Source organism: Pelobates fuscus, chromosome 3 (assembly GCF_036172605.1).
Source record: "Pelobates fuscus isolate aPelFus1 chromosome 3, aPelFus1.pri, whole genome shotgun sequence".
Classification (NCBI taxonomy): Eukaryota; Metazoa; Chordata; class Amphibia; order Anura; family Pelobatidae; genus Pelobates; species Pelobates fuscus.
In genome coordinates this window covers 326804548-326829024 of record NC_086319.1, presented here as the reverse complement: position 1 = coordinate 326829024, position 24477 = coordinate 326804548, and the positions used below count along the sequence as shown (strand labels likewise).

Below are 24477 nucleotides of genomic sequence, written 5' to 3'. Positions count from 1 at the left end.
CCTGTATATTTTATCATCAGTCTGATTTTTCAATGTGCCTTAACCAGTTACAAAGCCACCAATAACAATCATGCTTAAATGTACAAGAAAAGGCACACAGATAACTGCATCTTAAAATAAAAGGGTTGTCAGGGTATTAATATCGGCAGACCTATTGTGCTAAGATAGAAATTAAAGTGTATATTGCCTAAATCATTCTGAACAGAGCAGACTCCATTTTGTTATCTTCAAGCTAACAAAATACACAAGATTTCTATCCCTTCTGTAAAACTAACCACTTTGCCAGAGCTAAAGGAATGCTTAGTATATACAAACCAAATTGATAAGAAATGAGAACGGGGGATGGACAGACTGTCTAAATGCTAATGGAATATAATTCATTCTAAATCCAGACATTTGTGACAGAGAAGATTAAATAATTTAATTTTACTTTCGATATTGTATAAGATCCCTTTGTAATTTAGAGGTCATACTTAGTTTACGAACTGTCATATTAGAAATTATAGCAGCATTTGCCAGACACATAGTCTGAAGAAAGCCCAAAGAAACTCTTTGAACTGACAGAAAACTTAAGTTATAAATAACCATAAAGATAAGCTAAATGAAGTCAAAATAGCCACCAGGAAAAGTTAACGCTTTCCTGGATTGGAATGTTTAGTGGGACAAGACTGCCCTCTATAGACCAAATACTTAAATTGCTATCTGGAAGGTAACCACACCTCCAGTTCTCTATTGGTCTATCACCTAGTGAATTTTCGCTTTAAAAAGTTAAGACAAAGGGAAGAGAGAGGTATGCAAAGGAAGCAAAGAAGCAAAGAGGTGAGCAGTCGGGGGCAATGCAGAGAAATCCATGACACATATCCACTGCAGGGCACTCAGAATTTCTTACACACCAATCACACATCCATTCAGTTCCTGAGACTACCTACTAATCTGATGAAAATATCTACTCCACTGGTAATTATACTGGTTTCATTTAATTAATCTAAATTAATTAATATTTTGTAATAGCATGATATATGACTGGATAAATCACGATCAGATTTAGATATTTAGAAATCTTAGTTACTAAAGAATATATAGTTATAATATCCAAATCTGCAGATGGGAAAATAATAATTATGTATTTATGTGATTTATCACATGTTAGCATATCGTGATATTTATCCAGGTGTATTGATTTGCTCTAAAATAAGATAAAATATCTTTTTAGGCAAGTTAAGATTCTGCTTATAGAACATGGTAGATTACTCTTATTGAATGGTTCCAGGAAATGACTAATGAGCTGGTTTAAATGCTATTTTATTTAAAATTACATGAGAATAGATCTTAATTACCTAGGAGGTCTAGCCAGCATTGAAAGGGTTATTCTAACTGTCAGCTAAAGTGTTATGGCCTTAAGCTGCAAGCTCTGTGTCTGTGTGTAAGTTTCACTTTCGTTTCTCTGTGAAGTACTATCATAAATCATTGTCAACCATTGGAATGTGTATTGCCTTTGTATTGCATACTCATGTTATACTGAATATTCATTGATTATTGTCACGCATGTTACATATTATTATTATTTAATTTGTCACAATAAATTGTATCTATTTTTATAACAAATTGTGATTTTTATTTATATGGAATACATTTCACTTACACGATAACGATCTTTGGGATCGTTTACCCCTTAAGGACACAGCTTCAAAAGCTTGTCTTGCGCTTAATGACACAATTTTTGCATTTTCTTGCTGTTTGTGTTCAACTGCTTTTTTTATCTCTCTCTCGTTTATTGCACTGACACATATTATATACTGTTTTTTAAAGGACAGAAAGGGCTTTAATTTGATATAACATATATATAAATGTTATAAATATATTTATTATAAAAAAACATAGTTTTTGCAATAATAATTTGTGCATAATTAGTGCCAGTTAAGGAAACTAATTAAAAATAAATTAATTTAGTTGTTCTGATTTACAGAATATAATGTGTCTGGGATTTTAAGTTTTTTTTGGTAGTTACAGGTCACAAAGCACAAGGAGTAAAATAAACTTTTAATGTGGAGCGATTTTAGAATTTGGTATGTTTGTCTTGTAAGCTTATTAGCCATAAAAGAAAACAAAATTGCCACACAAAGTATATATTTATATAAAGTAGACATCACAGGCTATTGTCCTAAGGTTGTTTTGACACTTTTTACGTAGCCATTTCACCGCCAGTCTCTGCTAAATATTGGAGTAAAATTGTGGGGTTTTTTTTTGTTTTTTTTGGCACACAAACTTATAACAAATAACTTATCATGTGTATTTTGTAAAGTTGGTGTGTGCTATTCCTGTACAAAACTTTATTCTGTGTTCAGCTACATCTGCTGAGTACAACGATACCCCCATTGTATGTCTTTGGCACTATTTCGTGAAGCTACAGTGCCATATAGGAGACCTGTCCTTTTCAGTATATACAGTAGAATTTTGAGAGACAGATTTAATGGGCTTATGTTTCAATTTGGGGAATTATAGCAGTTTGACTGTTAAAAAAAACCCAAACAAAAAAGGCCTACCATTTGTAAAAGTAGACACTTCAGGGTATCTCATATGGTGCATAGTGTGCCTTAACATGCCCCCATTTTTTCACCAATATATGCCAAAGTATGTGTTAAAATAATTTGGGGCATTTTTTACATACGGATTACATTTTTGCTGGGCATTTTGTATATTTCATATGTGCCACTAAATTCAAACCCCCCAAATTATGCTCAGCTAAGTCTTCTGAGTAAAACGATATGCCCAATGTATGACCTAGACACTATTTTGTGAAGTTACAGTGCTGTAAAAGAGACGTGACAAGTTCAGGTTTTTAAGTGTGAATTTTCAGTTTTGATGCGTCCGTGTCGCATTTTGGAGCACTTGAGCAGGCTACATATTACAACTACACCATAAAGGCATACCATTTCTTAAAGAACACATCCCAGGGTATTTCAAAGGGCATATTTTGAACCTTAGCAGTCTGGAGTACATTCATGCCAGGCTGACATGCCAATCCTTCAGACAGACCCTTCCCCATTTCCTCGCCTCCTCCGGCAGAGGCGGTTTCAGAACCTAATTTTGGGAAGGGCACTGGTAGGAACAATCCAGGCACAATAGCCACTACAGCTCTTTGTAGTGGTTATGGTGCCTGGAGTTCCGTGGCACACTCCCAGAGTAAGTAGTCAAACCATTTAAGCACAGTTTGACACCTTACCTCGGGTCTGCCAGGATAGGAGCTGTCCTAAGGGAAAGGAACTATAGTAGGGGATAGGGATAGTAGTAAGTGTGACGTGTGGGGTGCAATGTGTGTGTGAGGGTTGTGGTGTGTGTGAGTGAGGGTTGTGGTGTGTGTGAGGGATGCAGTGTGTGTGTGAGGGGTGCAGTGTGTGTGTGTGAGGTGTGCGGTGTGTGTGTGTGTGAAGGGTGCAGTGTGTATGTGTGTGTGAATGGTGCAGTGTGCATGTGAGGAGTGCAGTGCACGTGTGAGGAGCGCAGTGTGCATGTGAGGAGCACAGTGTGTGTGTGTGAGGAGTAAAGTGTGTGAGTGAGGGGTGTGGTGTGTGAGGGATACAGTGTGTGTAAAAAGGGTACAGTGTGTGTGTGTCAGGGGTGCAGTGTGCGTGTCAGGGGTGCAGTGTGCGTGTCAGGGGTGCAGTGTGCGTGTCAGGGGTGCAGCGTGTGTGTGAGGGGTGCAGTGTGCATGTGAGGGGCACAGTTTGTGTGTGCATGTGAGGAGTGCAGTGTGTGTATGTGAGGAGTGCATGGCATGTGTGTGAAAGGTTCAGTGTGTGTGTGTGTGAATGGTGCAGTGTGTGTGTGAATGGTGCAGCGTGTGTGTGTGTGTGAATGGTGCAGTGTGTGTGTGTGAAGGGTGCAGTGTGTGTGTGTGTGTGAAGGGTGCAGTGTGTGTGTGAAGGGTGCAGTGTGCGTGTGAGGGGTGCAGTCTGTGTGTGTGTGTGTGTGTGTGAAGGGTGCAGTGTGTGTGAGGGGTGCAGTGTGTGTGTGTGTGTGTGAGGGGTGCAGTGTGTGTGTGTGTGTGTGAGGGGTGCAGTGTGTGTGTGTGAGGGGTGCAGTGTGTGCTTATGTTGGTGCAGTGCAGTGTGTGTGTGTGTGTGTGCAGTGCAGTGTGTAAGTGTGTAGGGAGTTATTGTGTGGGGCTGGGGGTGAAAATCCTGTCAAATTAATAAAATAAAAAAAGACCAGAAAGCAAAAAAAAAAAATATGCAAAAAAAAAATATCAATCCCAACCATGAAAAATAATCCAACTACAGTTGTTTGCAAAACAATGCAAACAAATCTATACTGCACACACTAAAAAAGGGGAATACGTCCCGCAGGGTACTCCAGAAAGGGAGGGCCAATCTATGGAGACATTGGACAAAATTCAGACATTTTCATTTTGGTAAAAAAAAAAAATGTCATCATTATTTCGGTTTGTAACGGCATCTTGCAGCCGTTTAGCAGATAGCTCCCTAAATCCCACAAGTATTAGAGGGCTATCTACTAAAAAGCTGAAACACTAAAATTGGTCTTTTAGCCAATTTTACTAATACTAAGTAAAAATGTACATAGTATTAGTAAGTAAGAGAGGTTATAACTTCCCTTCTACCCCTACTCGCTATGTCAGTAGGGGCATGTAAATACAGACCCTCCCCCAAATTCAATAAAGGTGATCCTGACGCAGGTCCCATGCCCCAAAAATTTTAATAATTAACAAGGGGTGTGTGTCAAATGCTCCTTCCCACGCACGTTTGCCACAAACTCCTGGAGGAGTGTGGAAGCTGGCCTCCTGCCCACCGACTAGGGGTACAGGTCTGAGACATCATTTGGGAGTTACCCTGTCCAGCCGCCATTATCAGCTTTCCCTGGGTGCCCCTGGTTCAGCACTTTCTCTTCATTCAAATGGAACTGAACGCTAGCTCCCTGGCGGCCTATCGCATGAACCAAACCCATGAATGGTCCTCAACGGTACATAGCTATGGAACTAATTTCGGCATGAGGATAAAGCAATTTGACTCAGAGCACTCTCATTAGTTGGCTTAAGCCAACCAATAAGAGTGATCTGACATGTAAATCTTGATGGATGAAATGCGATTCTGACTAAACAACATTTTTTTTTCATCCAAAAATGAATTTTTTTTTGTAATTTAAGGAACATGTTAAACTATGCACCATTTTGAAACAGCTGTCTCATTCGTTAATTTTAGCTTTGCAGACTGATGAAGAAACTGACCAAAGCTTTAAGGAGTGCCCAACAATGCAATCTGACCAAGTTTATATTAAGTTTATAGTTGTTTAACCCCTTAAGGACACATGACATGTGTGACATGTCATAACTCCCTTTTATTCCAGAAGTTTGGTCCTTAAGGGGTTAAAAGTGTTTGCTTGCTGGTTTAAAAAAAAAAAGAGAGATGCATGTCCCTTTAAAGAAAAAAACGACTGATTTTCAGCATATGATGAAGTGGTTTTGGGCAATAGTAGAATTTGCATCAACCACTAGGCTATCTGCAATCTGAATTGAAGGAGCAGTTACGTAGACATTATAACCATTCATAAAATAAAAATCTACAATAAAATGCTGTTTTACAACCAAAGCTCAAGCAGATTGAGAATTTATTTTACTTTTCTAAATGTCCAAGAAGGGCATTTCAATTTGCATAACTTGTACAAATAGCTCTAAGTGAACTCAAGTGTCACTAACGATGATGTAATTATGTCAATGTGGCTCTAGAAATACACCAGATGGGCTGAAGGCTCAGTTCAATTTAAGAAAACTGTGATTTGCAACATTTGGTGTTATTTAAGCGCCTACAATTAAGTCTATTGCTATAGTCTAAAGATGCATGTTTATACAATCTCCAGCAATAGAGATCCAAGAAATATGTTATTTTGCTGGCAAAATACACCATATAAAATATTATAATTAATATTCATCTGTAAAGTAATTTTTTTGTCATCTTACCTACCTCTGTGGCACCAGTGTTAATTTTGTTGACTAACAATTTTATTCAGGTTTAGTCGACTAAACAAAACAAAAACAATTCAGATGACTAAAATACAACCCAAACAAAAATGGCTTTTTAGCCAAAAGACTATAACTAAAACTAAAGTGAAATATGCAGCCAAAATTAACACTGGTGGGTAAGACACATGGGGGAGAGGTGGGAGGAAATGAGACACATGGACGGCTGGGGGGAAATAAGCACATGGAGGGGCTTGGGGGAATGAGTAGTATAGAAGCTGGGGGGGGGAGGAATTGAGACACATAGGGGGATGGGGGAATGAGACACAGGAGGAGATAAGATGCAATGACGGGTTGGGGGACAAAAGGGAATACAAATTTAAAATAAAAAACAACCAGTCCTGCGCTCAAACTCCCATTACAATGCTTCCGCCCATGTGTTCCCTATTAAGGGTTAATAAGTATGTAGGGGTTTATATAAAAAATACCCATCTCCGTCTCATTAGAGATATCTTTGCCAGGAGCTCAGGGAAGCAAGGTGAAAGGTCAGTGTAGAACCCACCTGAGAAGTTTGCCTTGACGTGGCAAGCAGGCATTCCCTCCAATGGCCATTGCAGTAACTAACAACTTCCATTTGTTTAAATATACATAGGGATTTGGGAGAGCGCAGGTAACTTTTTTCTTATGGATTCCTGACAGTTTAATTCTAATCTCACTATTAAGTTGCTCAGCCCCCCTGTCAGGAAAGAAAAAGGGTTAAAACTCACCTTTTATCAGCGCAGCATGGGGCTTCTCGCGTCTGTCCCTGCCCCGATTAGCTGACATCATCAGAAATATTGGATTCGCTGATCAATTCTGATGATCTCAGCCAAGGTGGGGCAGAGGGTGGAGTTAAAATCACCCTAGCCAATCAGCATCTCTGCATGCAGAGGGCAGAGACACCGAATGTCAGTGCTGCACACTGTGCAGCAGTGCCCCAGGAAGCACCTCTAGCGGCCGTTTGACGAGTGGCCACTAGAGATGTTCCTAGGCTGTAATGTAAACACTGCCTTTCCTCTTAAAAGGCAGTGTTTACATTAAAATGCCTGCAGTACTATACTCATACTATACTCACCAGATCAACTACAATAAGCTGTAATTGTTCTGGTGACCATGATGTGCTTTTAAGTCCCTAATTTTCTATCCTTAGGAATACAAATGGACCCAATATAATCTGTTTCCATTCATTCTAAATTTGTTCTTTTTTTTTTTTTGTTTTGTTTTTTAAGAATTGGGGCATTTCCACATATTTTAAATCAAATTCAATTTGAAATGAATTGCACATGTCTAGTCTATATTATATACTGTGACAAGAGGAGTGTAGAGAGATTTGGATATAATATTCTCTATAAATTCACCGTTCCCAATCTAAAAGAAGAGAGGAAGACACAAGTGAATGGTACAAATAGTGTGCAGTGAAATGAAACAAAAATTATTTTAATTATATTTACTGAGATTCATTTTTATTTACATTGTGATCTATAGACGCAGTCTGGGACTTTTTCAAATCATATTGTTATGTCCAATATTATATGCTACAATACTAGATTAGAAGCAATCACCGTAGAGAAAAAAACGTCCCTTTCTATCTAAAAATGTTACCATGAGCTCAGATACTCAGATTTCAGGACTTTTCTCTGATGTTCCTAGAAGTGATTTTGGGGGTAAAAACCCAAGATGGTTGGACAATTGACTGTCCTATTGGATCTAAGACAGATGTAAAATTAGCTGAGATCCATCTTTCTGTCTGCATGTCTATTGTCTGTCTATTGTCTGTCTATTGCTCTTAATATCAATGTTTGATTTAACAAGTGTCCCAGATATAGTAATTCCATAACAACGCGCATACAATTTTGCAATTAGAATGTTATTGAAGCATTTCCTAGTGTTTAAACTCTGCTATGTACCGTATGGAGATGTAGTGGTAGCGGAATACCTGTGGTGTGAATTGAAACAGATTTGCTACTCTCGCTTGGGCCACCCACATTCACAGCTCTGACGCTGATGTGATATGTTTCCCTTGGCTTGAGCTGAATGAGAGATTCGCAGATGGGAATTCCTACAATAGATCTGTGGAAAAAAATGTTAGTTTTGACTATCAGATACACCGCCGTGATTGCATAACAAAACAATAGGCATCTAGTACATTTCTGGAGGTTCAAATTATTAATCATATCCTCTACACTGCTAGTCTCCAAAGCAGCCTAGATAATGAACAGCATGCATCACATATTAATAACAAGTGTGGGACACTATAAAAACATCAGAAACGTCCTGTTTACTTATTACTTTATCCTTCAGTCACTACTCTACAAAAAAAGGTGGATACCATAGATGGGCTTGCACTTCTCATTTCACGAATACCGAGCTATATAGCTTGTTCCTAATGTTGTTATAGAGCGGATGGGCATATGCAGTGATGTATTTATGTTTTTGGCTGCCCTAGGCATAGCCTAATCAATGCAACTCCCCATTATTCACACTTGGTATCAGACATACAAGTTCATTCATTCAGTCACATATTTAACAAGTCACACTGACTTCCACCTACACAGCATACAAATATTTAACTATATACATATACAGGGAATGCAGAATTATTAGGCAAGTTGTATTTTTGAGGATTAATTTTATTATTGAACAACAACCATGTTCTCAATGAACCCAAAAAACTAATTAATATCAAAGCTGAATATTTTTGGAAGTAGTTTTTAGTTTGTTTTTAGTTATAGCTATTTTAGGGGGATATATGTGTGTGCAGGTGACTATTACTGTGCATAATTATTAGGCAACTTAACAAAAAACAAATATATACCCATTTCAATTATTTATTTTTACCAGTGAAACCAATATAACATCTCAACATTCACAAATATACATTTCTGACATTCAAAAACATAACAAAAACAAATCAGTGACCAATATAGCCACCTTTCTTTGCAAGGACACTCAAAAGCCTGCCATCCATGGATTCTGTCAGTGTTTTGATCTGTTCACCATCAACATTGCGTGCAGCAGCAACCACAGCCTCCCAGACACTGTTCAGAGAGGTGTACTGTTTTCCCTCCTTGTAAATCTCACATTTGATGATGGACCACAGGTTCTCAATGGGGTTCAGATCAGGTGAACAAGGAGGCCATGTCATTAGATTTTCTTCTTTTATACCCTTTCTTGCCAGCCACGCTGTGGAGTACTTAGACGCGTGTGATGGAGCATTGTCCTGCATGAAAATCATGTTTTTCTTGAAGGATGCAGACTTCTTCCTGTACCACTGCTTGAAGAAGGTGTCTTCCAGAAACTGGCAGTAGGACTGGGAGTTGAGCTTGACTCCATCCTCAACCCGAAAAGGCCCCACAAGCTCATCTTTGATGATACCAGCCCAAACCAGTACTCCACCTCCACCTTGCTGGCGTCTGAGTCGGACTGGAGCTCTCTGCCCTTTACCAATCCAGCCACGGGCCCATCCATCTGGCCCATCAAGACTCACTCTCATTTCATCAGTCCATAAAACCTTAGAAAAATCAGTCTTGAGATATTTCTTGGCCCAGTCTTGACGTTTCAGCTTGTGTGTCTTGTTCAGTGGTGGTCGTCTTTCAGCTTTTCTTACCTTGGCCATGTCTCTGAGTATTGCACACCTTGTGCTTTTGGGCACTCCAGTGATGTTGCAGCTCTGAAATATGGCCAAACTGGTGGCAAGTGGCATCTTGGCAGCTGCACGCTTGACTTTTCTCAGTTCATGGGCAGTTATTTTGCGCCTTGGTTTCTCCACACGCTTCTTGCGACCCTGTTGACTATTTTGAATGAAACGCTTGATTGTTCGATGATCACGCTTCAGAAGCTTTGCAATTTTAAGATTGCTGCATCCCTCTGCAAGATATCTCACGATTTTTGACGTTTCTGAGCCTGTCAAGTCCTTCTTTTGACCCATTTTGCCAAAGGAAAGGAAGTTGCCTAATAATTATGCACACCTGATATAGGGTGTTGATGTCATTAGACCACACCCCTTCTCATTACAGAGATGCACATCACCTAATATGCTTAATTGGTAGTAGGCTTTCGAGCCTATACAGCTTGGAGTAAGACAACATGCATAAAGAGGATGATGTGGTCAAAATACTCATTTGCCTAATAATTCTGCACTCCCTGTACTGTGTATACATACACAAGCTGCTGAACACATATACATACATGCATACTTAAGCAGGACTTATCATCTGCCCATAATTCCCATGCACTTTTACATTCCCTATCAACTCCTGTATAAATCGGATAACCAACCCCCTTTCTGCTCCAAAATAGATCCCTACATTCCTTAATTAACTGCATCTGTCTGAATTTGATTCTACACATTCAACTACTGATTAACCCCCTCCCTCCCCAGACTAGCTCCCCAAACTCCGCTGCAAATGACATCCCTCCCCCTCTCCATGTATACGGCAGATGGGAAAAACGTTTTGCTTCCTTCGTTCTGCCCCTAAAGTTTATGGATTGTTTGAGTTCCTGGTAGTCATCAGTCTGAGGAAGAGATTTATCAAAGTGTCACTTTTTTCCATCTAATTTTCTACACATGTTTGGCATATTATTATTATTATTATTATTATTATTATTATTATGTTATTTGGCATATTTGGCATATTTATTAAATCTGTCAGATTTTTTCCCCCTTAACTGTTATTTTGTTTAGAATGCTCTGTTTTGTCCCTGACACAACTGATTCATCAATTTTGTTGCGACTCTTAATCTGGTGGTCTTCTGAAATGGAAATTTCTGTCAAAACTGGTGGAATTTAATATAAACAAAACTGTCACCTTTTAGATCACCTTAATAAATACTATCAAAATAATGATTTTTAACCGCTGTATCTGAATAGTATAAGACACATGGTAATAACTGAATATCACTGTGCCATAACCTTGTATCTTTTGTTTTGTAGCAAATGCACACACAGACACAAGAGAACACTATGTGTCCCCTTGGTTCAAAATTTAAATGTTATGTGTTGCAGATTTTATTTTGCCTTTTGGATCAAACACTGATCAGCCACAACATTAAAACCATCTGCCTAATTTTGTGTAGGTCCCTCTTGTGCTGCCGATAACAACTCTGAAACGTTGAGGCATGGACTTCACAAGACCTCTGAACTTGTCCTGTATTATTTAGCACTAAGATATTCGCAGCAGATCCTTTAAGCCCTACAAGTACAGTGGGGATCGGATTTTTTGGATCGGATGGATCGGATTTTTTGTATCAGTGCATCCCAGAGATACTTACTTGGATTGAGATCAACATCTTGAACACTTTCTCCAGGTAGACAGTGCATCCTGCCATCCACCTGATGTAAAAGAAAACATGATTCATAAGACCAAGCAACCTTCTTCTATTGCTCCTTGAACCAAGTTCTGATGCTCATGTCCCCATTGAAGGTGCTCTTGGCGGGGGACAGGGGTCATAATGGGCACTCTGACTGGTCGGCTGTTTCGCAGCCCCATACACAGCAAACTGTGATGCACTGTGTGTTCTGACACCTTTCTATCATGGCCTGCATAATGGTTTTCAGCAATTTGAGCTACAGTAGCTCTTCTGTGTAATCACTCCCCACACGCATCAATAAGCTTTGGGCGCCCATGACCCTGACAGCAGATCACAGGATGACCTTCCTTGTACCACTTTTGGTAGGTACTAACAACTGCATACCAGGAACACCCCACAAGACTTGTCATTTTGGAGATACACTGACCCTGTCATCTAGCCATCATTATTTGTCCTTGTCAGAGTCACTCAGATCTTTTCACTTGCCAATTTTTCCTGCTTCCCACACATGAAATTCAAGAACTGAATGTTCACTTGCGGCAGGTGCCATTGTAACAATATAATCAATGTTATTCACTTCACCTGTCAGTGGTTTTAATGTTGTGGATGATCAGTGTAAATATTGCTATTGGTAAGAATTATATATCTTTTTTTTTTCAACTTAATCACTTATTTAACCATGTAAGACATAAAACCAGTAACAGGGACTTGCCAACTATAAAGGACCTGATACTTTCTTGCAAGATCTGGTAGAGTAGCAACAGATTAAAGTTATCCACTGAGTGATTAAAGTTATCCACTGAGTGAGCACATCATTAGGTGAGCACATCATTCATTTGATATATAAAACACGCAGATGGCCAAGAGTTGAGCAGTTGCTTGACCAAACACTAAATGGGGAAAACCCAATGAACAAAGACAGTTTGAAAGCTCTGTGATTGTTGTTGAGTGCAGGTGATAAGGTTTAGAGAGTCACTGTGATTAACTAAAAGCATTCATTCTGCAAATGGTTTGTGAGTGTAAAACCTTTAAGGTTGACCAAAAAGTTACAAATACTTAAATAACTACTCTCTGCAACAGTGCTATGCATAAATCAGTCTGTGAAATCACAGCGCATAAAACCTTGCTAGCTAAGAACAGAATGATAAGGCGTCAGCAAGCGAGAGATCGCTAAAATGAAACAAATGATGACTGGAAATATGAAGAATCGTCACTTCTTTTAAAACAGTCAGAGTTTAGAGTCAGACTCATAAACAAGACATTAACCCCATGAACTCTACCCTGTTGGTAGTGGCGATGTAATGATGGGAGCATAGCTTTCTAGAGCACATTAATCCCTTTAATAATGGTTGATCACAGTTTGAATGCCACATTATATCTATGTATTTTCACTGATCATATAAATCCCTCTACAGTCATAGTTTGCTCAATTTCAAATTGATATTTCCAGCAGTTTAATACATCATGCCACAAGGTATTATATTTATTAGCATTTATCTAGCTCCAACATGTTTTGCAGCACTTTAGAAGTGTAGGAAGGGGATATCTGACAAATAAATGACATAGAAAATATTACCTGAGGTGAAAAAGGCCATGCTCAAATGAGATTACAATATATGAAGAAGGAGTAAAGAACACAAGAGGAATAGCAATGTCTCGGAGGGGAGAAGGGACTGATGAATAAGATGTCAGTGTCAAAATAAGCTAGTAAAAGTGGTGTGTGGAAGACGTGAACAGTGGAAGAAGAGATAGTGAGCTGGCTTTGGAGGTGAGGGAACTGAAGAGGCCAATTGTAGTGAGAGAAACGTTACCCATAAAGATATTAGGCTTAGAGTGGTGTGTTTTCAGTGACTTTGTAAATGACTGAAGGTTAGGCGATTGTCTGAAGGTTCGGGGTAGAAAATTCGATAGGAATGGGGAAGCCCTTGAAAAATACATTTAAAAAAAAAAACCTTTTCTAAGCAGCATATACATAATCTATTCTTACATTTTCAAACTGTTTTGGTTGGTGTTATTGGTTAATAATCTTTTATTTTAGAGGTATTTACACGGTGGGTTACCTCAATGCCAGCACCATCAGCCAGTTGAGTGCCAACATTTATATATTAATGTGCAATACAGGTATTTGGATATAGAGAAGTAGTGAGTTATAATAGTCATGTCAGGAAATGTGTACATAAACAAGTTCCTTATCTTAAATTAGAAAGGGGTGAATGCGGGCAATATTTTAAGGTGGAATCTACGGAACTTGGAGAGAGACTGGATGTGGCTAAGAAAATGTAGGACCGGAGTAAAAGTAGATCCAAAGCAGTAAGCTTGAGGGTTTGGGTAATAGGTGTTCAACTGACCTGTAGGGAGATAGATGGAGAAGGACCATTTAAATGAGAGTTCAGAAATATTGGATGAAAAACAGGAAAACTGGGTACATTTCTTCCAAAACTCAATGATGACTTGTATTGTATGCCAATTACCAGACAGATCCCAAGATCTCAAGCAAATAGAAAACCTTTGGGGTTGGGTGAAACAGAAGTAGGAAGACAAATGTATGGACAAAAATCTGCAGAAATTGCTTGATATTATGTAGGTAGCTTGGACCAACATCCCAAAGGATTGTTTAGAGAAGCTTGCTGCAAGGAATTCAGACTGTTGTGTAGATCCTAAAAGGTACATTTAAACGTTGTAAGCACCCCCAATTACAATCTTAGCACACAAAGTGACCCAATACCACCAAAAATGCTCCAGAACTGCGGAATGCTGCTGGTTATAGTCTCATTCTACATGTGACTTCCTGTACTATAAATTTATGCTACGCTCATACAGCTTGGGTCTTTCCTTTGCAAAAGAAGACTACTTCAATACCCTCATAACCACGCTCTCTCAAGAACCCCATCACCTCTTTCACATTTTAACTCTCTTCTTTGCCATTTTGCTACTGCTTCTCCTATTAACCTGACATCCACAACTTCATCTCTAATCTCTTTCCTACTCCTATTTCCCCCAACTCCACTCCCTCCGCTGTTCTATGGTCACTCGCACCCGCTGCACCAGAAGAGATTTCTGCTAAGGTCCTCCCGCCCCACCATCTGTTTTGTAGATCCTATTTCTTCACATCTTATTTGTGCCTTGTCTCCTTCTCTTGCTCTATGCCTCATTAAAATATGCAATCACTTCCTCTCCTCTGGCATATTTCCATCACCCTTCAAGCATGCAACCATAACCCTGATTATAAAAAAGCACAACCTTGACCTTAACTCCATATCCAACTACTGCCCTATCTCACTATTGTCAGGGCTCCGCGGGCAGCGGTGAGGGGAGGCTGCAATCCTCTCGCAGCACTCACCCTCGGTCCGTCGCTGCCCGCGGTCCCCCTTACCGGTCGGCGAGCGGCGTCCTCTCCCCTTGACACGCGTTCTCTTCTCCTCCTCCCAGCGGCAGCATGTCTAACGCTGCATGCTGGGAGCCGGCACTGATATCAGTACGCCGGGGTCGCTCACGTGACCCGGCGTTAAAGCGACAGCACAACAATCACAGTGGGGGGTATAGATATCCCCCACGTGTATTTGTTAATTCTGATTGGAAGTTATCCAATCAGAATTAAGGCAAGGATATATATACTTACCTTTCCTGTCTCTCAGTGCCCTGTTGTGGTCTTTGCTTTATAGTATTGATACTGAACTTGTGTTTTCTGGTTACGTACTCTCTGGCTTGTTAAACTGACTTTGTGACTTTCTCCTACCCTTTGACCTCGGCTTGTTTCTCGTTATTCTGTCTTCTGGTTCCCCTTACTCGGCTTGTCTCCTGACTATTCTGTGTGTGCTTAGCCCGGCCACTCTAAGGTCCGGTACGGCACCTTTTCTGTGTGTGTGTGTGTTTGTGTGTGTGTTAGCGTGTTGGGTTCCCCGAATCGTGACAACTATTTCTGTTTGCCTCCAAGATCCTTGAGATAGTTGTGTTAGCGAGTTTGACCTCTTTCCTTGAATCCAACTCTCTGCTTGACCCACTTCAGTCTGGATTCCACGCTTGTCACTCTGTCAAAATGCCCCAGACCAAAGTTTTCAATGATTTTCTTGCTGCAAAATCCAGTGGTCACTCATACATCTCCTTGATCATTTTGCTACTTTGGCACTGTTGATCATCAACAACTTTTTCTCATCCTCTGTAATATCGGTCTATGAGACTCTGCTCTCTCCTGGTCCCCTCATACCTCTTTCAGTGTTTCTTTCACTGGCTTCATCTTCTCCGAAATTCCTCTCTGTCAGAGTTCCCCAAGATTCTGTCTCCTACTGTTTTCAATCTATATTGCCTCCCTTGGTAACTCATCAGCTCCTTTGACTTCCAATATCACTTTTATGTGGATGCCATATCGGTTTTCTCCTGATTTCTCTCCATCCCTCTTGATTTGTGTCTCGACTACCTCAACCACTATTTAAAACGGCTGATTACTTCCTTAAATCTAACTTATCCAAAACATAACTTCTTTCCTCCCTCAAGTGTTGCTGTCTCTCCAGGTCAATGGCTCTACGTTGCATGCTCACAGTCTATTTACTCTCTGACTCCAACCTCGCTTTTAACTCTCATGTCCAGTCAATTTCTGCCACTTCTATCTCAAAAACATAGCGTGCATTTGAATGTGGCTAAGGCACTGGTCCATTCCACTATCCTCTCTTGACTACTGCAATCTGCTTCTAGGGGATCTAATGCATTCCTAACTTGATCATTTACAGCCTATGATGAATGCGACAATGTGACACCTCCCACACCTCCCCCTATGTCAGTCTCTACACTGGCTTCCCATGAGATATAGGGCTCAATTTAAAATTCTGGTACCTGCTTACAAAGCTCTACATAACGCTGGTCCTACCTATCCTCCCTATTACACATGTATGTCCTGTCCAGGCCCCTACACTCTGTCGAAGACCTGCGTCTACCCTCTGTTCATACTCCCACCTCTGACGCTCACCTTCAAGACTTTTCTAGGGCTGCACCTTTCCTGTGGAACTCCCTTCCTGCTCCATTAGAATATCACCCAGTCTCCATTCTTTTTAAAAACAATTATTAAAAACTCACTTTTTCAGGATAGCATATTGATTAAACTGTTAATAGTTTTCCCTCCCAGAACATTGCTTCCTCTCCTGCAAATGCATCCAAAAAGAGAAATAAAAAATAGCCTTTATTAAAAACTATTCTAGCAACCTACTTTTCCCATACGTGAACTATATCCCACCATTACCTTTTATGTTACTTTGTCCCTCTAGAATGTATCAGGGCCCTCAACACCCTCTGTTCCAACTCGTCTTGTTACAAATACTTGTCTGTTAGTCCACTCATTGTACAGCACTGAGGAATTTGTTGGGGCTTTATAAATGTTAATAAAAATAATAACGTGCCTTACAATTATAATAACAAAGTGGTCACTATTTGCATATTGGCCATGTGGCCATTAAAGAACATTAATTCTGGTGACTTCAGTAAATATCATTAAGGTTGCTTACTTTGCTTTACAAAGCACATAATACCACATATTATCCTACAGGAAAAATGGTTATAGGCTACAGGAAAAATGACCCCCACCTCCAGTCAATGATTGCAAGCTGTCGCGCATGGACACAATACTTACTCTGTGAGAAGAGCTTCATTCTCTCCTTTTGTCACATTGTATATTTCAACCGTATATGAATCGACCGGATTGATGTTCCCTGAATCCCAGCAGATTAGGGCTGCATTCTCGCAACTACTGCATACTTCACTCTTAATAATGGGAGGTGATGGGGCTGGAAAATCACAGAAAATATTTGTTCAAAATGTTTTCTTTGTTATCATGAGAACATTTTCCTGACAGTAGGTTTCGAACTTTTGTAGGCAAATGCCTTTACAACATTTCTTGAGGGTTAGTCAAAAGTAACTTGCAACAACGCATTTCTCAGAACACCATGGGATCCATTACTGTTAATTACTCCATGATACGCAGATTTTTGCAAAAAAAAGCCTTTTCACCTTAAGTTTAAATCCATACTGTAATGTCCAGATAATCATTTAATGGGAGATCTATCATATGTATATTAGCACAATGTTCTAGTACAACTCGACCAGAAAAAAAAACCTGCGTTATATGCTCGTGGCAGAAAATTCAAAAGGTATCTTTTTATTCAAATAGATTTGCTTTATTTCATTTAATTGTCTATGCAATTCTTTAACAATGAGGATTTGGAGTGTTCTTTCACAAGTTCAGATAAGTGAATAAGACAGATTATTGTGTTTCATCTAACATTTAGATGAAATCCACAAGCTAAATATTATGATAAAATTCGAAAATTTTAGATTTTATATGTAATATCTAATATTGTCCCACGAAACAAAAACTTCACTCATCATTACATCCTCTATTTGAATTGTTCATAGGTGTTTTCTCCTCTCTTATGTGTATATGAAATATTTAATTCTCTTTCCTCTTCATATAATAAATTAATATAAGACTGAAACCTTTAATATAAATATATTTGCCTGATGAAGCGATTTAAGTTTTGTGTTAAATTATATTGAACTCAGTATTTGGTAGATATAGAACATTAAAAAGTGTTACCACTTTTAAGAAACTTTAAGAAAAATCTGCAAATCTAATTTCTATAAATTTAGATTAAACTGCTGATTGTATGATTTTCTAAGCAAGACCTCGCTGGGCTCATGTTACTATTACTGGGCTGTGTTTTCCTTTACATTGAAGTCAGTAGGTTTATTATTGATATTCACCTGTAACGTAGACAGCCCGTTCACTTGCAGGACTCCCACCTGTGATGTTGATAGCAATGACCCAAAATTCATACTGGGTGTTTGGCATCAGATTCTTCACTGTGCAATATGTTTCCTTAGCGCGTATCATGCATTCTGCAATAAAGAGACAAAACATAATAAATACTGGAAGAGCAGACAACCATTCTGATTTTGTTTTATTACATTGTAATTGTACGTGATATCTGTAAAAGAAAAATAAATCTTGTTACATCCATGCTGCTTTTAATGTACGGAAATGAATAATGCCTACACTGATTATTCATGCAATATGTAATTAAAGGACCATTATAAGTATCAAGGGCACTTCTTCTCAATGAAGTGGTCTGGGTGCAGTGGGCCTGCTATTTTTCTCCCGCAGTATAAAACATTGTCATTTTAGAGATACAGCAATGTTTACATTGTGGGCCACATACACCTCTAGTATCTGTTACACAGACAGCCTTAATAGCTGGTGCTTCCGCGGTCAGACTTTGGTACTTTTCAAATAATTTTTCAAAAAAGATTTTAACCCCTTAAGGACACATGACGGAAATATTCCATCATGATTCCCTTTTATTCCGGAAGTTGTGTCCTTAAGGAGTTAAAGAAATATACGACTAATGCAAAGGGTAAATAACAGAAAAAAGGGATAAATGGGGACAGCAATCATGAAATTTAACAAGAGATATTAAATATAATAAGTAGAAGAAAATTCCATATATTGCATTGTGTATTAAATGAAACAACATCAGCCCATTATCTGAAACTAACGATGTTGTGGAATATAAAAAACATTGAGATATAGGCTCTACATTTTAAAATGGCCCATGTCTTGACGTTCAACGTCTTCAAGCATTGCAAATGTCCTCTGATGCGTCTCATAGAGAAGCATTAGACTCTTTGCTTTTCTGTGAGAAGCATTTGACTGGACAAAATGGTCATTAAGCCTGATCACCTCAGCAGAGGGGATTTTATTTTTTGTAAAAGGGGGGGTCCTGAAATTTAAAAAAAACCACTAGCACACTGGAGAACAAAATAGTATATATTTATTGACCACAATAGTGTACAGTAATATATTGTTTTGTAGCCATTTGTATTTGCCCATTGGTTTGTTTATTTTGATGGGGTTTCGTTAGAATCAACATCCAAAATATAGAAAATATTGTACTTTAAAGGCTGACTATTGCATCCTGTTACCCAAGACCAGTTAGGTGACACACTTTAGAATGTTAGCAGAGATTACCCCAGGATTTACATGTATACTTGATCTTAGAAAGTTAACAAGTCAAGCTACTAAAAGTAGGAGAGAAAGCTGGAATTAGACAGCAAAGGGAACAAGAGACATTACTGCCTATGAGGGTATGAAGCATTAGATGACTCTGAGTGCAAGAGCAGGGCCGGTGCAAGGATTTTTGCCGCCCTAGGCAAAAGTAAAGTTTGCCACCCACCCCCATGTGACATCACAATATGATCTGCTATGTTAACTAATGCCAGTGCTGCAGTGCCGCCGTGTTTACATTAAAAGGCCTGCAGGGACTGGCTATAGACACCAGAACCACTACATTAAGCTGCAGTGGTTCTGGGGACTATAGTGTCCCTTTAATGTGAGGTAAATTAGAGATTAGTGCCACGAATAATATACTAGATTGCCTACTTACAACCAGATGAGGATGATGATTGGCTCTAACTGCAGTCTGGCTCCACTGGTCTGGTGTAGAACAGGCTCTCTGGAGGCTGTTTGTAACTGTAGTCACAAAAATCAATGTTCTGGGAGAATGGGAAGCAGCTCCATTTTTTGGGGGCCCCTTACACAGCTCAAGGTCTGGGTCCCAGGGTCCACCTTCATGTTCCACCAATGAGTTTGTTCACAGGGGGTGGAGTGTGTAGGGGATGTCCTGATATGTGTGTAAGGAATGCATTGTGTGAACTTGTGTTTGTATGTGTAAGGGCTGCAAGGTGTGTTTCTGTGTATGTACGGGATGCAGTGTGTGCGTCTGTAAGGGGTGCATTGAGTGTGTGTAAGGTGTGCATTGAGTGTGTGTAAGGAATGCATTGTGTGTTTCTGTGTGTGTAAGGGATGCATTGTGTGTAAGGGTTACATTGCTTGTGTGTGTGTCTGTGTGTGTGTAATGCATTGTGTGTGTAATGCATTGTGTGTTTTTTGTGTGCAAGGGGTGCATTGTCTTTGTGCATAAGGGGTGCATTGTGTGTGATTGTGTGTGTGTGTGATGGATGTCAATCTCTCCCCCCTCCGTTGTCACTCTCTTCTCCCCCTCTCCATCCCTTGTCACTCTCTTCTCCACCCTTGTCCCTCTCTTCTCCCCCTCCCTTGTCACTCTCTTCTCCCCTCCCCACTCTCATTCCCCCTCCCTCCCCGTCAATTCCCCTCCCTGTCAATTTATTTCTCCCCCCCCCCCGTCAACTTATTTCTCACCCCTCCCAGTCAATTTATTTCTCCCCCCTCCCCTACCTCTGTTGTAGCGTGGCCGTGCCCTGTATGGTCCGCGGGTACAGGGAGCTTTTGTTTCCTGTACCCGGCCGGACTAAAAGGAAGTGCACTTCCTGTTAGTCCAGCCGGTGTTCTATCAAATTTCCCTACCCGTGAAAATCCCCTACCCTCGTCACTTCCGGTGAGGGGAATCAGCTGGATCCTGTGCTGCACATGCGTGCTAGCACTCCTGCTACTCCTCTACAGCAAGGTCCTGGAAGGTAAGTAAAACTAGTTTTACACTTTCATTATAGTTAGTGTATTCACTAAGCTTAGGACATGGGACATGGGACATTTAGGGTTAATGTTAGGTAAGTTTTACTTACCTTCCAGGACCTTGCTGTGGAGGAGTAGCAGGAGGTCGAGCACGCATGTGCAGCACAGGATCCAGCTGATTCCCCTCACCGGAAGTGACGAGAGTAGGGGATTTTCACGAGGTAGAGGAATTTGATAGAACACCGGGTACAGGAGACAGATGCTCCCTGTACTGGCGGACTATACAGGGCTCGGCCACGCTACAGTGAGGGAGTGACAGGAGGGAGCGCTGAGCGCTTCCCTCCTGTCAGCCCTTCTCCTCATGCTGCACCCAGGCGGTGCACCCTCATGGAAGCACCAATCCGGGCAAAGCTGCAGCCGCCTGAGGCTCTCTGAAGAGCGCTCGGGCGGCTGCAGCATGTGGGGGGCAGGCGGTCCTGGCAGCGCCCCTTCCCAAGGGGCGCCCTAAGCAGCTGCCTAGTCCGCCTAACAGGTAGTGCCGGCCCTGTGCGAGAGAAAGTTGTTTTAGTAACAATTTTAGCTTCGGATGCAAGGAAAGTAATATAACAAAAATAAAAGAAAATCCAAAAATCAGCATGTTCTTCATTCACATGTAGAAGATTAAGGTAGAAGGAAAAAAAAGTTGGAAGCACTTAAAAATGTTTTCTAGACATCCAGTCTAGTAACCGATATTATTGGATGTTTCAGAGAGGGCTTTTGGGAATGAACTTCTGTTTTAACCTCATACAGATCACAATGGTCTATATGTCATCATAACAATTGGTTCTTTAAGGCTAATATTCCAAAATTGAACGGCTCACTCAGTTACTTACTACTGAGCTGTACAGGGCTGCCAAAGCTAGGTAAGCGGACTAAGCTGTGTTGCCCTAGGGTCTACAGGGCTGTTTACTAATATTTAAATGGCAGAGCTCAGCAGCAAAAATTATTTAGACAGTCCCAACATTCTTAAACATTTAATAATAGGGATGTGCATGGGCAAAAAATTTGGTTTGGTTCGGTAATTCGGGTAAGTAAAGAAATAAGTCTGCTTCGGCAATTCGGACCAATGGCATTCGGTTCGGCACTTCGGCAATTCGGAACTTTGGCAATTCGGACCCTAACCCTAAACCTAACCCTGACCCTAAACCTAACCCTAACCACTTGTTTTGCCCCTAACTCCAAACCCTAAACCCAACTCTAGCCTATAACCCTAACCACTTGTTTTGCCACTTTTCAGAAATCCAATACACTTTGGCAATTCAGTTTGGTTCGCACTTCGGAAATTCAGCACTTTGACAATTTGCAAATTCGGCAATTCGAACTCCGGACATTCCTAAGCATCCGAATTACCGAATTGCACGAAATTTGTCCGAATGTATATTCGGAACGAAACAAATTGCACATGTCTATTTATTAAACACAAAGTGCAAGCTGCAACAAACAAAATGGAAAATGCATAGTAAACTAAGCCTTAATGTGTTTTGTGTTATTTGCACTAACAGGGTTCTTATCATGTAAATTTAACCTGCTTTTGTTAAAGAGCATACCATTTCAGATTTGCTAGGAAATATACAGATTGGAAGAAAAACCTTATATAAAATAGTTATTTCTATCACTTGTCAATCAATTCTTCAGCACAGAGTCTATGATGAAGAACTGAGTGCCACACATAGCAACCACAGCGTATGGGCTGTGGTTGCTATGGGAACTCCATAGCTAACTTTGCTAGCACTGGTGAGAGAGTATAGGAATGGAGTGACTGATGTCACCCTGTCAGGATTCCAGCATGATGGCAATGACGCCAATGAGTCAGTGTCACAGGGGAGGTTTCATCTGTTTAGAAAGTGTAGCCAAGCATGAAATATCAATGAAGAGAGTAAGCAAAGCATAGTCAGATCGTACATGGACCTCTGTTGAGTTTACATTAAAGAAACACTGTAGTGTTAGGAATATAAACATGTATTCCTAACACTATAGTCCTGGAGTGGTTGTGTAGGTCCCCTGCCTCCCTCAGATTGCAAAGGTTCCTAACACTATAGTCCTGGAGTGGTTGTGTAGGTCCCCTGCCTCCCTCAGATTGCAAAGGTATTTTACCCACCTTTACTTCCCTGCCGCACTGTTCTCGCCACAGCTGGCCCTGCCTCCATGGCTGAGATCATCAATCCTGATTATCTCAGCCAGTTTAATGCTTTCCTTCAGGAAAGCATTAGGAGGGTATTGTGCATGGGCAGCAAAATTATGTGCTGTGCCAATCAGCATCTCCTCATAGAGATACATTAAATCAATTTTCTCTGAAAAGACAGTGTTTACATTGAAAAGCCTGCAGGAACAGTCTATAGACACCAGAACCACTGCATTAAGCTATAGAGGTTCTGGTGAATATAGTGTCCTTTTAATGAGAACTAAAAAGCAAATGAAACAGTGTGTAATATAAAGGAGAAACACAAGTTATATAATTAGATACAATTCAAATGCACATACTTACACAATTCAAGTAACTTGTGCCATTAAAATCAATATCTACACTAAAACCTTTGTAATCATTATAATGCTTACCATAAAATCCTAAGACGACTCCAAGAAAAAAAAAAGAAGATGATTATTTAAATGACACTATTTCACTCTATATTTGATGCTTTAGGATTATAAATCTTGGTTAGCTAGATAGATAAGCAGACACATATACCGACATTGTTACTAACTGTGACAGTATTCCTTTGTATGTACTCTTTGTATATTAACATACATGCTTTCTACATTGGTTCAGAAGTAATTCATTGAAATGTCTAATGCTCCTTTTGCTCCTCTAGTTTAAACTCTTACCCCCGTTATCTTCTCCAGGGGTTCCATCAGAGACAGGTTTATAGTACAGATGGTAACTTTCTACAGTGTCATCTGAGAAGAGGCTCCAGCACACACGTAGCGAGGTGGCAGTGGCGGAGTTCGGAGTCTGAGGGTTTAATACAGGAGCCGATGGAGCTGCAAAGAGAAAGATAAATAAGGATTATAGAGCTTACTAAATGCTATGTTATGTCATGCACAATCATTGAGGATTTCAGGTTGATGAATGATGCTACGATATAAAAGCAAATAAAAGCCATCCATGGAGTGATTGAAGAAGAATGATGTCCTGCTCCTCACTTCTATCTTGTCTAATTAAATCTACGTTTTTTTTTGAGAAATACACAGTACATCATGAGTTTGCCACTTGGATTAATTTACATTTATCCATGTCATAAAGTCAACTAAACATTTAATAAAATTTGATCAATTTGTTAAAAGATAATGTATCTCAGGGGCATGGTTTGGTGTGTGTGAACAATGGTTGTAGCTCCTCATATACCAGAACTAAAGTGGCTGAAAAATTGGCATTTAAGGAAAATATTTTAGCTGGAAAACAGTTAACAATAATGCATAGTAAGCCCAAGGAAATGCAGCTTAACCCCTTAAGGACACATGACGTGTGTGACACGTCATGATTCCCTTTTATTCCAGAAGTTTGGTCCTTAAGGGGTTAAATTAAATCCCTACCCCGTGGACCACAGTAAAAATCTGGCGGCAACAACGGACGACTCTCTGGCCTTGAGGCCATCTTGACCTCAGACAAAATGAAACTCATGTTTCAAGACCTGCGCAGAGACTTGCA

At 40.0% G+C, this 24477-nt stretch overlaps 1 protein-coding gene across 1 annotated transcript in view; it reads right to left on the bottom strand.

Annotated features, from left to right (window-relative positions):
- The window catches only part of FSD2 (fibronectin type III and SPRY domain containing 2), a 71972-nt gene that overhangs the window by 16355 nt on the left and 31140 nt on the right, over positions 1–24477 (bottom strand). The window contains exons 7-10 of the mRNA XM_063448993.1: positions 23655–23810; positions 18068–18202; positions 16938–17091; positions 7947–8080 (exon numbers count right to left, since the gene is read on the bottom strand). Coding sequence (XP_063305063.1) covers positions 7947–8080; positions 16938–17091; positions 18068–18202; positions 23655–23810 — 579 coding nt within the window. The remainder of the gene's footprint in view (positions 1–7946; positions 8081–16937; positions 17092–18067; positions 18203–23654; positions 23811–24477) is intronic.